Raw genomic sequence first — 14,696 nt, 5'->3', positions numbered from 1 at the left:
TAACCCGTTATACAATTAGTCACAAATATAGTCAAGTTTTTGCCCATACACATGACTATCATCTAGAACATGTCTTCTTTGTAGCAGCTAGGCCCTGCCACCACTGCTTGGCTGAGTTCACAAATCTGTTGTAACCTGTTGCTTCCCTGTCACTTCTCTGGCTCTCCTCTCCTGCTAAGCTTTGTTTCCTGGTAGTAATTAAAACCTCCTGCCAAAAAAAAAAAATAAATAAATAAATAAATAAATAAAACCTCCTGCCACTGCCATAGCTGCTGCTGCTGCTGGAACCACCATGGCCACCTTGGTTTCATGGTTTGGCAAAGTATTGGCCTCCACCACCATAGGGGCCAGAGCTTCTGCCTCCAAAATTTCCTTTCATGGGTCCAAAATTTGAGGATTGATTGTTGTAATTGCCGAAATCGTTATAGCTTCCGCCACCTCCAAAGTTGCTTCCATCATTACCAAATCTGTTCTAGCCATCCCCACTGCCACCGTATCCATCACCACCTCGACTGCCTCTGAAGCCACCTTGACCACTGAAGTTCCCTCCACGACCAAAGTTGTCATTCCCACCAAAACCACCTCCATGACCACCACTAAAGTTTCCAGAACCACTTCGGCCTCTTTGGACGAAGCACTAGCCATCTCTTGCTTCGATAGGGCTTTCCTTACTTGACAGTTGTGGTCATTCACAGTATGGTATTTTTGAATGACAATCTTGTCTACAGAGTCATGGTCATCAAATGTCACAGAAGCAAAACCTCTCTTTTTGCCACTGCCTGGGTCAGTCATGATCTCAATCACTTCCATTTTCCCATACTGTTCAAAATAATCTCTTAGCTGATGTTCTTCAGTGTTTTCTTTAATGCCACCAACAAAAATCTTTTTCACAGTGAAGTGGGCACCAGGTCTTTGAGAATCTTCTCGGGAGACAGCCCTCTTTGGTTCCACAACTCTTCCATCCACCTTGTGTGGCCTTGTGTTCATGGTTGCACCCACCTCCTCCAGGTGGCCTACGTGAGGAACCCAAAGCCTCTGGAGCACTTGATGTTGGGGTCTCTCATTACCACGCAGTCCATAAGCCTTCCCCTTTGCGCAAAATGGCACCGCAGACTCTCATCGGTTGTTTCGAAGCTCAAACCTTCGATGAAGAGCTTCCGCAGCTGCTCAGGCTCCTTGGGAGACTTTGACTTAGACATGACGGCGGTGAGAGGGGAGACTTTAACGATGCTTACTCGATGGCGTTCAGGGGCTGAAAGGTTCATCAAACTTTTAACACAAACTTTTAGGGCAGCCCGGGGGCTGGGACGGGGGCGGGGGGTGGGGCGCTCAGCGTTAGCAGTACCTTCATCCCAGGGCGTGATCCTAGAGACCAGGGATCGAGTCCCACGTCGGGCTCCCTGCATGGAACCTGCTCCTCCCTCTGCTGTGCTCTCTCTCTCTCTCTGTGTCTCTCATTAATGAATAAATAAATAATCTTAAAAAAAAAAAACTCTTAGATGTTAACTTTAAAATATCCTACAAGGTCTCCAATAAAAAAAAATAATAAAATATTTCTTTTCTACAAGGTAAGTCTTTTGGGAAGACATGACCAAAAAGGTTCAAGACCGCTGTGTTTTGTCTTATAAAAGTATATGTGAAATTTCACAGTTAACTCATGTATTCTAAGGTCATATATGCAATGTAAAAATAAAGTTTATCTTTAGATCGCCATTTGGGGGCTTTGACATTCTACTGGGCTATCATATCACAACGGGGCAAGGATTTTATACATGCAAAATTGAGGCTTCTATAAAGATAGTTGATAGAGGGGTATCTCAGTGGTTGAGTGTCTTTGGCTTAGGTTGTGATCCTGGGGTTCTGGGATGGAGTCCCACATCAGACTCCCCACAGGGAGCCTGCTTCTCCCTCTGCCTATGTCTCTGCCTCTCTCTCTCTGTATCTCTCATGAATAAATAAAATCTTTAAAAAAAATAGTTGATCGTAACATATCTTATACCCCACAGGTGCTTATTATTTTTTCCTATTTCTTTTTTCCTTTTTTTTAAATAATTTTTTTAAATTTTTATTTATTTATGATAGAGAGAGAGAGAGGCAGAGACACAGGCAGAGGGAGAAGCAGGCTCCATGCACCGGGAGCCCGACGTGGGATTCGATCCCAGGTCTCCAGGATTGCGCCCTGGGCCAAAGGCAGGCACCAAACCGCTGCGCCACCCAGGGATCCCTCTTTTTTCCTTTTTTAAATGTATGCTCCATGCACAGCGTGGAGCCCAATGCAGGCTCAAACTCATGACCCTGAAATCAACACCTGCCCAAAGTCAAGAGTTGGATGTGGAAGCAACTAAGCCACCTAGCCACCCCAGTGTTTATTTGTTGCTGCATAACAAGTCATCCTAAAACTTTGTAACTTGAAAGAATAATAATAATTTCTTTTGCCCACAAATCTGCACCTGAGCAGGGATCAGTGGCAAGGTTCATCTCTGCTCCATAAAGCATTAGCTGGGAACAGCTTGATTGAAAGCTGGAGGTTCTGCTTCCAAACTGGCTCATTCAACATGGCTGGCGCTGAGGTCATATGCACCCCATGAAAACTATGCAACTCTCCTCCAGACTTCTGTACTCAAGAGATGACCAAACTATAGCATAGCTTCTAGCAGCACAGGGGTGTGCCCTAGGATGACTGCAGCCCTGCATTAAAAAGCCTAAGAAAACTCATGTCTGCCAGAATTCACCCTTGGTTCTAGCCAACACCTGGCAATTTACCGAAAACGGCTTCCAATGGTGACTCCTTCCTCTGTGCCTTTGAGATGTGTATGTATCTCCTGCAATTTGAAGTGTCTTTCTCAATGATCTGAAAGCATATAGGGTCTCTGTCTCCTAGTCTCTGTAGGAAGGAAGATAGAATCCTAAATTCAGTAACTTGCCTGCTGGCCTGATCACATTGACACTCACTAACCCTTTGGAATTTTTTGGTTGAGCTCCACTTTCTCCCATCCCTAGTCCTTCATTCTCCCTTTAAATCATCCACTCACCTGTGCACAGATTTTTTGGTAAGATTTTATTTATTTATTCATGAAAGACACACAGAGAGAGGCAGAGACATGTGCAGAGGGAGAAGCAGGCTCCCTCTGGGGAGCCTGAGGTGGGACTTGATCCCAGGATCCTGGGATCACCACCTGAGCTGAAAGCAGATGTTCAACCACTGGGCCACCCAGGTTTCCTCTTTTTTTTTTTTTTTTTTTTAAAGACCCCTGCACAGATTGGAATGGAGCTCAACTCTTTACTTCATTGTCAGTAGTGTCTGAATAAAATCTATTTTCACCCCTTTAATGCCCAGCTTTGTCAATTGTTGATAGCATGCTTCTCCAAGTGACCTGAGCTTCCTCACAGCAGGTGGATGCATTCAAAGGGTCATGGAAGAGGGGCGCCTGGGTGGCTCAGTGGTTCAGCATCTGCATTTGGCTCAGGTTGTGATTCTGGGATCCAGTTCTGCCTCCGGCTCTGGCGGAAAGCCTGCTCTTCTGCCTGTTTCTGCCTCTCTCTGTGTGTCTTATAAATAAACAAAATCTTAAAAAAAATTTTTTTTCAAAAAAAATAAAGGAGGGTCAAGGAAGAGAGAAAGAGGTGACCCCATGGCCATTGGCAATGCATTAGTGGTTCCTCAAACAGAAAAATGTCCTATCCTACATCCACTTGTAAATCAAAGAGGATTGTTAATAAAGTGATTCAAAGTGATTGAAGTCTACTCTAAGCATGAAAGAGAAAGCAAAATAAAAATAAAAGAATAAAGGTAAGTCACTGAGGATAGTACAAATATATCACTTAGAGCGAATGTAAATTGGCCCTTTGGGAAATAAGAGAATTGCCCCTGTAAAATAAATAAATAAATAAATAAATAAATAAATAAATAAATAAATAAATATCAATCCAATGATTATTTGAAAGGCTCACATAAAGTTAAAATATAGTTAAGAACTAGAAATTAGGAGCGATGCTGAAGTTGGAACTTAGGTAAACAGGCCCTTGCTTGCTATTACTCTTACTTTAAAGACAGGCAGATAATGAGTATTAATTTCGGAGACACCTTGGGCAGTAAAGCGTCACAAGTCATTGTTTCTTGGATGTTTTCTCTTCAGCACAGCCCTGCTGAATAGTCCCACCGTGAAGACGTACTTAAGACGTCGCAAAGACACTTTTATTTTAGCCCGAGGAGCGCGACGTGCGTTGATTTTTTTTTTTTTAAATATGGTTTTTGGCCCCCGTGGGCCTCCGGCTCGGACTACATTGCCCATCAGGCCCCGCTCAGAACTACGGGTGCCTACCTGAGGTCTAGCTTCCTTGGTGGCGGCGCAGTCGCCGTGCGGACGGCGGACGGGCGGGCGCTTCGCGGTTTGAATGGCTGCGGGCTGGGGCCCTCAGCTCCCCTGAGGACCGGCCGCCCAGGGGTGCGCTATGCCGTCGGGAGGCGACCAGTCGCCGCCGCCCCCGCCTCCCCCTCCGGCGGCGGCAGCCTCGGATGAGGAGGAGGAAGACGACGGGGAGGCGGAGGACGCCGCGCAGCCGGCCCGGTCGCCGGCCCCTCAGACCCAGCAGCGGTTCGACCAGCTGTGCAGCCGCCTCAACATGGACGAGGCGGCGCGGGCCGAGGCCTGGGACAGCTACCGCAACATGAGCGAGAGCTACACGCTGGAGGTGCGCCGGGGGCGGAGGCGAGGGGCGTCCCGGGCCTAGTGGTCGCGCCCCGCCGCGGGGATGGGCCCCTCCCTCCCGGGCCGGGCGTCCTGCGCGACGGTCGGGCAGGCCCCGGGTCTCCGCGGCCCTCAGCGCGGGGAGCGGCGGGACTCGCGCCGTCCCTGCGCTCCCTGCTCCTGGGACCTGCTTTAGGAAACCTCTCGTGGCCCCGCAGGGAACCCCGCCTCGCAGCTTCCCCCTTCGGGTTGCGAGTGGGGGCCACGGCCGGCCCAAGGTGGCACCGCGAGGCGGGGCCGTGCCGCGGTCACGGTTGCGGGAGTCCAGCCCCCTCGCTGGCGGAAGGAGCAGGTGCAGCTGCGAGGCCGGGGGGCGGGGGCGCCCGGCTGTGCTCCCACGGGTCCGCCCGGCGCAGCGCCCCTCCTGCGCTGCGCCCCTGCCGCACCGAGCTGCCCGGGTCCTGCCTGGGCCCTGCCGTCGCGTCCGGACGGCAGACGCGTCGTTCACGCCTCGGGCTGTGTTTGTGTGTGGGACGTGAGGCGGGTCTTCCGTGGGGCACACGAAACGGGCCGTCGGCCTACCTCCGTGTAGACACACGCCCCCTTGGCGTCCCCGGGAAGCACGCCCCGCGACGACCCTGACGACCTCTGGGTCACCTCGCACGCCGCGCAGCGCCCCGGCGTCGCCGCGGCTCGGGCAGCCTGTGCCCCTCTCTTCGGACGGGGCTCGCACGGGAGAAGAATGGCCATTCTAGCCAGTGAGGCTCGGCTGCGTAGGCACCGCCCCTTCATGGACCAATGGGAAGTGACACGGAAGTCGGGATTGTTTACCAGCTGTGGCGCTGGTGGGTGGCGCTCCGCGGGAGGCCGGAGGGCTGCCCTGCGTGGTTTTACGGTCTGCGGCAGGAGCGGGGCCAGTAGGCTCAGGATGGGAAGGCCCAACGAAGGTACTGTTCGGCTGTGAGAGTAGGGTGCCTCCGCCTGTGTGACCCACGGAGGTTACTCGCTGTTAGTTGGTGTGCAAGGGTCCTCCTCCCTGTAGTTGCGCTCTGCGGCGTGGGGGCGGGGAAGCGGGAAGGCTGGTCCTGTAGCGGCTTCAGACCCTGACAGACCGAGGGGCCTTTGCACAGTTAGCCACTCCGGAACTCAGTGTCGCGATACGGAAACGTGACATGATTGGTACTGAAGGTCTAACAAGGTTCTGTGTGGTTTGTGGCGCATAAGGCAGTCATGGACCGTGCTTGCGCCTCAGTTTACGGAGCGCCCTCGTGTCCTCAGGGCATGTGGCCGCATGGGCCATATTCCTCTTTATTCCTCGGTGGTTGTCTGGTCAGTGATTCCAGCCATTCTTTGGTGATGGGCATAAGTGGTTGCAAATAAGCTCTTACTCTGTCTTCTCAACAGTCTTCGAAATTGGATAAAACAAGTATTATCACCGTACAGTTGAGGTATTTCAACTCATAGGGGCTAAGTTGTATGAAATCCAGTGTTACAATAAGCAAGTGACAAACAGTAGATGGTTAGTAAATTATTTTTGAAAACATGTTTGATTACTCAATTTGTTAAAGACTTGGATCTCAGATTCTTAGCTCCGTTTACTCAGTGAATGAATGAATATTCATTTGTCGATTTTTTTTTTTTTAAATCACCTCTTTGCCCGATACTGTTGTAGATGGTGGGGACAGAGCAGTGAACAAAACTTAAAAAATTTCTGCCCTTGTGGAGCTTGTAGTGGGGTATCCTGTAAGATAACATGTAGGATGTCAGTCTCATGGAAGTGTACAATGGAAAATAAGACTCCTGTGATTTTTTTTTAAAGATTTTATTTATTTATTTGAGAGACAGAGATAGCCACAGAGAGCACAAGCTGGGAAGAGAGGGAGAAGCAGGCTCCCCACTGAGCAGGGAGTGGGATGCAGGGCTCCATCCGAGGACCCTGAGATTGTGATCTGAGCTGAAGGCAGGACGATTAACCGACCAAGCCATCCAGGCAGCCCTCATACAACATTTAATACAGAGTATTGGTTATAGAATTTTACCTTTTGATTTCTTGTGTTTCCTGTGCTTTAAGCTTGCAACTCATTTCATTCTCACAGTCCTCAGATAAGAAAATCAAGTCTCTGTGACTGTTAATTTATCCCACACTGGGACACCCAAGGCACATGTGCTGAGAGAGTGAACCAGATAGAATCTTTATTGCCCTTTATGATCTTGCAAGTTACAGAGCATCATTTTCACCTATTAGTTGTCTATTAGTTGACACAATTGAAAATGAGGGAACAAAACACAGATTCCTGTCTCTCAATGTGAAAATGTCAATATATAGTATAAGGAGCACATGGGCTACAGCCATCATTGAAAATACAGTTTCCCACAAACCTAAAAATAGCACCTTTTGTTTAATCTAAAGAGTTGAAAAAGTTTTGGGTTTTTTAAAAAGATTTTATTTATTTATTGGAGACAGAGAGAGAGACAGGTAGAGGGAGAAGCAGGGTCCATGCAGAGAGCATGTCCTGGGACTCGATCCCGGGTCTCCAGGATCGCGCCCTGGGCCCAAGGCGGCGCGCTAAACCACTAAGCCACCGGGGCTGCCCTAAAAAGTTTTTTATAAGGAAATGTTTATATAGCTGGCTAACCAAACATCAATTTTCTTTTATTTTACAGGGAAATGATCTTCACTGGTTAGCATGTGCCTTATATGTGGCTTGCAGAAAATCTGTGCCAACTGTAAGCAAAGGGACAGTTGAAGGAAACTATGTATCTTTAACTAGAATCCTGAGATGTTCAGAGCAGAGGTAACTATATCAGAGTTTGAAAACTAGAGTATGACAAATATGAAAGCCCAAAAATCATAGTGTTAGTAAGAATTTTCTTTGTTCATTATCTCCTGGGTGTTTGTATCTATAGAGTGCTGAATTTAGAAACTAGGTCATGGTTTTCCTTTACCACATCTAAGTTAGTATCTATTATATTGTACTTCTTTGGCGAAAACTATTGAAATTTTAATGTGTTAGGCAATTGTATAAAGAGTTTGCTGTTAAACATTATGATTTACCATTGCACAATGTTGGGAGAATTCTAAATAAGGATATTGAAAACCTTTAGGAAGTACTCTAAATTGCAAAGGTAAATAAAATATAGTATTAAACTTAGAACTGCATGGACAGAATTTGTATTTTATATTTATTATTTATGCCTTTTGGGTGAATTTTCTTTTATGACTCACTAAGGATCAATGGAAAAAGGATATTTGGCACTTTGTTGGGAGAATACCACTGTCAAAATTTATGTACCTAATAATTTAAAAAATCACTAATTAATCACTTAATTAGTCTAATCAGTATTAGACTAATTAACAAGAAACATAATATTTTAGCTGTAGTCTATTTCTTAACCTTGAGCTCCATCCTGAGTTATATTTAGGCCTAAGGACAAGAGGCAATGCATAAAGAGTTGAATACCTGGGCTGTAAACCTGCATAAGTGGACTTAAATAAGGTGCAAAAATAAAATCATTATGGAGACGAAAAGTGGAGGCAGAGTAATCCAGTTAAGTGACAGATAAGGAACTTTAGAAGCAAAGGTCAAATTATAGAATCTTCATCATAAACAATAGTAAATTGAACTTACCCAATATTTTAATGCAAGTAATACAGTCCTAGGCTTCAGTTGTATTTCCATTTTAAAAACTCAGTTTCTATCTTTAAATTTTTACCTCTGGGTTCAGATTATTTACTGCCATAATGGACTAAAATGGATTAAAAACAAAGAGTATATTGGGAGAAGATATTTACAGTATGTATAACTGAAAAGGTCAGTATCCAGGATTATATAAAGAACTAGTAACAAACGGTTGCATGATTGACAAACAACTACTAAAAGTGGGTAAAGAATGATTTCACAAAGGTCAAAACTCACATACCTAACAGATATATGTAAAGACGCTCAATTTCACTAGAAATCAAGGAAGTTCAAAGTAGAAAACAAAGTAACTGTCATTCTCTTCAAATTGGGGAAATTTGGAGTCTGATAAAACCAGCTTTGGTCATTATGCAGAGAAATGGGAGCTCTATGTTGCTGATGTACTTGGTGAGAGTATAAATTGGCATGGCCACTTAAATGGGAAATTCAGCCATGTCTGGTCGAGCTGAAGATGCACAGTCTCTGACTTAGCACTTCTACTTATTGGTGTGGTCCCTAAAGAAGCTCTTACATGCATCTACAAGGATGTATTGATTACAGCATTTTTTTTGGTCAGAATGTAAAATTAGAAGCCTCAATTTCCATTGGTTGGGGAACCAATGCAAAAAATCATGGTAGTTCATACTAAAGAATATTTTTAATAGTTAAAATGAAGGAGATCTGCATGTATCAATGTTAATTTCAGAAATATTGAATGAAAAAGCAAGTTGCAGAATGCCACTTATATAGTATGATACTATTTATGTAAAATCTTAAAACTACACATACAAAAGATACTACATAGTGTTTATGGATACATGTAGACCTGTATTGTAAGTACATTAGATAGTAAGTATAAAAACATGGATGGGAAGGATTCGGACTAACTTTAGAATGGTGGTGATCTTTGAGGAGGCAGAGCAGTCAGAGGAGAGTTTGGGGAGGAGGACAAAGTGGGAATTTGGCAGTTTCTGTAGAACCTGAAGCCAACACAGCAAAATTTATTTAGTATGTGAATGTTTGTTAAATCTGGCAGTTGGGTACATAAGTGTCGCTTACATTACTCTGATTAATTATTTTGTATTTTTATATATTTCATAATTTAAAAAATAAAACCCTTGGATAACCTCAGAAAAAACAGATTAGGAAAATCAGAGAAATAAACCAGTCTGTAAGAGATGAAGCTAATCAGAGGCATGAGTTGTGATATTTATCACTGTCTCAAAGTAATATAACTTAATGAGTTAAATTTTGATGTAATTACATTTGTGTACTCTACTTGTTAATGTTGAAAATATCTCTCTTTATTTTTAATATCAGCTTAATTGAATTTTTTAACAAGATGAAGAAGTGGGAAGACATGGCAAATCTCCCCCCACATTTCAGAGAACGTACCGAGAGATTAGAAAGAAACTTCACTGTTTCAGCGGTAATTTTTAAGAAATATGAACCCATTTTTCAGGACATTTTTAAATATCCTCAAGAGGAGCAGCCCCGTCAACAGAGAGGAAGAAAACAGCGGTATGTTTTTGTATTTGTTCGTCAGGAATACGTATACATATATTTTATCTGTGCTACAGTTTGATCTCTCAGTTTGTGCCCCTCCGCTTATTTTGCTAGTTGTTTGTTTGTTTTTAGAGAGAGAGAGAGAAAGTATATGTATGTGAGGTGGGGGGAGGGGCAGAGAGAATCTCAAGCAGGCTCTTTGCCCAGTAAGGAGGCGAGGAGGCAGGTGAAGAGGCCACTTTGGGGCCCAGCCTCTCAACTGGTGAAGCCATGACCTGAGCCAAAATCAAGATTTGGTCTCATAACTGATTGAGCCACTCAGATGCCCCGATTTTGCTAGTCTTAAAAAAACAAATGTGATTTCAAAAATAATCTCTTTTTCTGGGCAGCCCGGGTGGCTCAGCGGTTTAGTGCCGCCTTCAGCCCAGGGCCTGATCCTGGAGACCCAGGATCGAGTCCCACGTCGGGCTCCCTGCATGGAGCCTGCTTCTCCCTCTGCCTGTGTCTCTGCCAATCTCTCCCTCTCTCTCTCTGTCTCTGTGTATCTCTCATGAATAAATAAATAAAATCTTTAAAAAGTAATAATAATCTCTTTCCAGCAGCTCTCTTTTAATAATAATTTCTTGCTTTCATTGCATGTTAGCCATGAAGAATTTGGCTTCCTTCACATTGCAAAATGCATGGAATTACTGTTTCAATAAACTTGCCCTTTTCACTGAAGTGAAAATGCAAAAATGCAAAAGTGAGACCTTAAATATTTTCAGTACTTAGTCACCTGAGTATAGAATCTGACTCCTTAATTTTCTGTTATTGTCTGTGTTGACTATTTCTATTATTTGGCTTTTTTGTCCAGCTGAATAACAGGTAAATCCCCTCTGAACTGGCTTCAGTGTGTATTTTGAAGTTGACAGTCAATCAAGAGTAGAGAAACTTGGGCAGCCTGGGTGGCTCAGAGGTTTAGCACCACCTTCAACCCAGGGCCTGATCCTGGAGACCCAGGATTGAGTCCCATGTCGGGCTCCCTGCATGGAGCCTGCTTCTCCCTCTGCCTGTGTCTCTGCCTCTCTCTCTCTCTCTCTCTCTCTCTGTGTGTGTGTGTGTGTGTGTGTGTGTGTCTCTCATGAAAATAAATAAAATCTTGAAAAAAACAACACAAAAAACTAAAATCTTTTAAAAAAAAAAAGAGTAGGGAAACTGGATGGGGGGAAAATAAGGGAGCTGAAAATATTATGAATTTGTGCTTTCTGATAATGTCTGCAAAATCTATAAACTTACTCTGGCTCAGCGTTTTCCATCTTTCCTGGCAGATAAAGACAGTCATGGTATACAAATTCTTTATCATGAACACTTTTTCATAAAGTAGAAATGGAAATTGTTCTTAAAGTAGAATTAGAACAATCTTGACAAGAAAAGTTGGGGAAAAAGAGTTATTATAATTGAACAAATAATGTTTGCCTCTCTTTCTTCTTTCTTTCTTTTTTTTTTTTTCTTTTTGCCTCTCCTTCAATATAAAATTTTTGTGAAGGGTATTTACAGTAAGTGAACAGCTTTAAAAATAAAACAAACTATGTACTTTCTTAGATAGGTGACCCCACTAATATGGAAGCAGCTGCTCTAGTTTGCTTATAGTTTGGATAGATGCTTTGTTCTAAGTCTGAGTGAGGCTGATGTCATCCTTTACAGAAAGATACAGAATATCTTCTTTGGAGAGTTGTAGAAAATGATTTTAGATTGTACTTGCTTTGATATTTATTGGGGTATGTATACTACCTAATTGCAGTTAAGAAAATTCTAAGATAGCTTTGTTTTTTTAAAAATTTACATTTAGATCACTCTGTATACATTTATTAGTACTTTTGGCTAATAGTAATAATGTATACCATTTACTGAGCATTTATTATGGGGACTGTTTAAGACCTAAACCTGTATTATGTAAGTGAATCCCTATGACAACTGTATGAGGTTGATGTTGTTACAGGTAGAAGAACATAAGCCCTTGAGAGGTCAGGTAATTTGGTCAGGGTCACACAATTAAGTGTGGAGCTATTGTGCTTCACAAGACTGTACTACATCTCACACACACTTTGAATATTTGTCACTGGGTATTTATTGAGAACTTACTATGCAAAGTACATTGTTAGGAATTCTGTAGGACACAAGTATTTATTTATTTTTGAGAGAGAGAGCAGAGGGAGAGAGAGAATCTTAGCAGGCACCATGCCCAGTGCAGAGCCTATGACCCTGAGATCATGATCTGAGCCAAAATCCACAGTTGAATTCTTAACTGACTAAGCTACCCAGGTGCCCCAGGACATGAGTCTTTAAAGGAAAAAAACCAGACACCAAACACCCACAGCCATTGCCTTTTGAGAGCTTACAGTATAGTTGTGGAGAGGAGGCATGTATAAATGTGAAAGATAACAGAAACATGCAACTTTTGAGGCAAAATTAAACCACTGTACATGAGCCAGGCAGGTAACATTCTGTGAAGAAAGGAACAATGGATAGGATTTCAATGGGTGAATGGGTAGATAGAGCCTTTGTTACAGAGGATAAAGAAGGAATACACCGGAAGTGGCAATTTGGCCAGTAGGTTAAGTTCTAGGGTTCTCAAGTTGAAGATTCAGGTTTTTTTTTTTTTTTTTTTTTAAGATTTTATTTATTTATTCATGAGAGACACAGAGAGCGAGAGAGAGAGAGAGAGAGAGAGAGAGAGAGAGAGGCAGAGACACAGGCAGAAGGAGAAGCAGGCTTCACACAGGGAGCCCAATGTGGGACCTGATCCCAGGACTCTAGAATCACACGCTGGGTCAGAGGCAGGTGCCAAAACCAGGGATCCCCCAAAGGTTCAGTTTTTAGAGCGGCTTGCGTGTTAAGCCAAAAAGTTTGACTTTTTAATCTTTATCTTGGTAGGCGTTAAAACTGGATTCTCATGTGCCTATGGTAGGGAGGCCACTTTTATTTATCTATTTATTTAAAGATTTTATTTATTTATCTTAGAGAAAGAACAAGCATGCACGAGTGTGGGGAGGGGCAGAGGGAGAGAGAGTCTCAAGCAGACTGTGCTATGCATGGAACCCGACCCAGGGCTCAGTCTCACAACTCTGTGTACATGATCTGAGCAGAAATCAAGAGTCAGACACTTTGCTGACTGAGCCCCCCAGGCACCCTGGGAAGCCACTTTGACATTTAATCCTTACCATGGACTGGTGACTGAAGTACAAAACTATGCCCAAGTAGAATAATCATTCAGCAGATGAAGAGACTGAGGCACATGGAGAACAAGTGTGCCTCAAGGAGAAAGTGGGGGGAACTAAACCCCAGTGTCCTGATTCTTCTCCTGAGAGCTCCTTGTTGGGATGTGGAGACCACAGATATCTAAACATTGGCAGAGATTCTGGCAGAAAAGCCAAGAGCTTAAAAAAGGTCTGAAACTCCCTGCAGCAGACAGCTTGGCAAAATACAACGGATAGCCTTAAAGAATAAGGAGTCCTAGGAAGCCCAGAATCTACATTAAATAGTCCTTTAGTGATTTGATGTAAACTGGAATGTCTTTTGGAAGGGAGCGTTTACAGCTCATCAGCTATGAAAAGGGGGAAAAAAAGGGAAATTATCCAATTGTATACAGGGGCCTGAAAGCAGCATTAGCCTTGCTCACATCATCAAAAGAACTGTTGTTGGGCACCCTGGGTAGCTCAGCAGTTTAGCGCTGCCTTCAGCCCAGGGCCTGACCCCGTGGTCCCAGAGTCCCACATCGGGCTCCCTGCATGGAGCCTGCATCTCCCTCTGCCTGTGTCTCTGCCCCTCTCTGTCTCTCATGAATAAATAAATAAAATCTTAAAAAAAAAAAAAAAAAAGAACTGTTGTTACTCATTTTCTACCTTAACTGTTTTGACCTTGAACTGTTTTATAGTTCTTGAGAATTTTCTTTTTTCTGAGATGAGCTCTTTCCCTGGCTTTGTCCTTACCAGAATTTGGTTGGAACAGAACTTCTTATATGTTTTCTGTGTGAAGGGAATTTGTTCTCACTCCCATTAACTGTGGGTTTGGTTTTTCACGTACTTTATAGTCATTTGTGATGTCTTTTTTGAATACAATGAATTTATCTCATGACTTTTTTTCCCCTCCCCCAAAGGCGACAGCCCTGTACCGTGTCTGAAGTTTTCCATTTTTGTTGGGTGCTCTTTATATATGCAAAAGGTAAGCAGAACAATATTTATCTATGTGTTCAGATATTATTTTGTCAACCTGTAATGTGTATCAGGGAAAGATGCTCACTTAAAAATTTCTCAAGGGTTTTAATCTCAGATTTGTTTTTAAGTATTACCTTTTCATAAAAGTCTTTTGAATTTCTTTATGTAATAGCCAAAACTTCTTTTATTAAGTGGAAAGTCCTTTATTTTTGTTCTTACTTAACGTCTTTTCCACCCAAAGCTATTCCTCTGAGTTACAGACTGAAAACACATTTGGTTTGTACTGGTGTCTTGAGATGTGATTTTCGTGACTGCTCATCCTCAGCATGTATAGTTCAGATTGCTTTTTGCATCTTGTTCAGATAAATATGCTTGCTCAAATGCCTTTGAATACAATTTATTTTCTCCCTCTTCTCATCTCCCTTAACTTAACCAAGGTCTGTATTCATTGAAAAATGTTTTTGTTTGTTTTTTGGTCCTCTGTATTTCTTTTTTTTTTTTTTTTTTTTTTTAAATTTTTTTTTTTTTTAAATTTTTTTATTTATTTATGATAGTCACAGAGAGAGAGAGAGAGGCAGAGACACAGGCGGAGGGAGAAGCAGGCTCCATGCACCGGGAGCCCGATGTGG

The 14,696-nt window shown here is 43.3% G+C and overlaps 1 protein-coding gene across 1 annotated transcript in view; it reads left to right on the top strand.

Moving 5' to 3' along the window:
- The first annotated feature begins 4,123 nt into the window (after positions 1-4,123).
- Positions 4,124-14,696, top strand: part of RBL2 (RB transcriptional corepressor like 2) — a 51,249-nt gene continuing 40,676 nt past the window's right edge. Inside the window, exons 1-4 of the mRNA XM_041764932.1 lie at positions 4,124-4,692; positions 7,353-7,483; positions 9,689-9,889; positions 14,010-14,074. Of these exons, the coding sequence (XP_041620866.1) occupies positions 4,453-4,692; positions 7,353-7,483; positions 9,689-9,889; positions 14,010-14,074 (637 nt within the window). The 5' untranslated portion in view covers positions 4,124-4,452. The remainder of the gene's footprint in view (positions 4,693-7,352; positions 7,484-9,688; positions 9,890-14,009; positions 14,075-14,696) is intronic.

Source organism: Vulpes lagopus, chromosome 8 (assembly GCF_018345385.1).
Source record: "Vulpes lagopus strain Blue_001 chromosome 8, ASM1834538v1, whole genome shotgun sequence".
NCBI classification, from domain to species: Eukaryota; Metazoa; Chordata; class Mammalia; order Carnivora; family Canidae; genus Vulpes; species Vulpes lagopus.
Note: the sequence above shows the minus strand (reverse complement) of the source record. Positions and strands in the feature narration are given on the sequence as shown.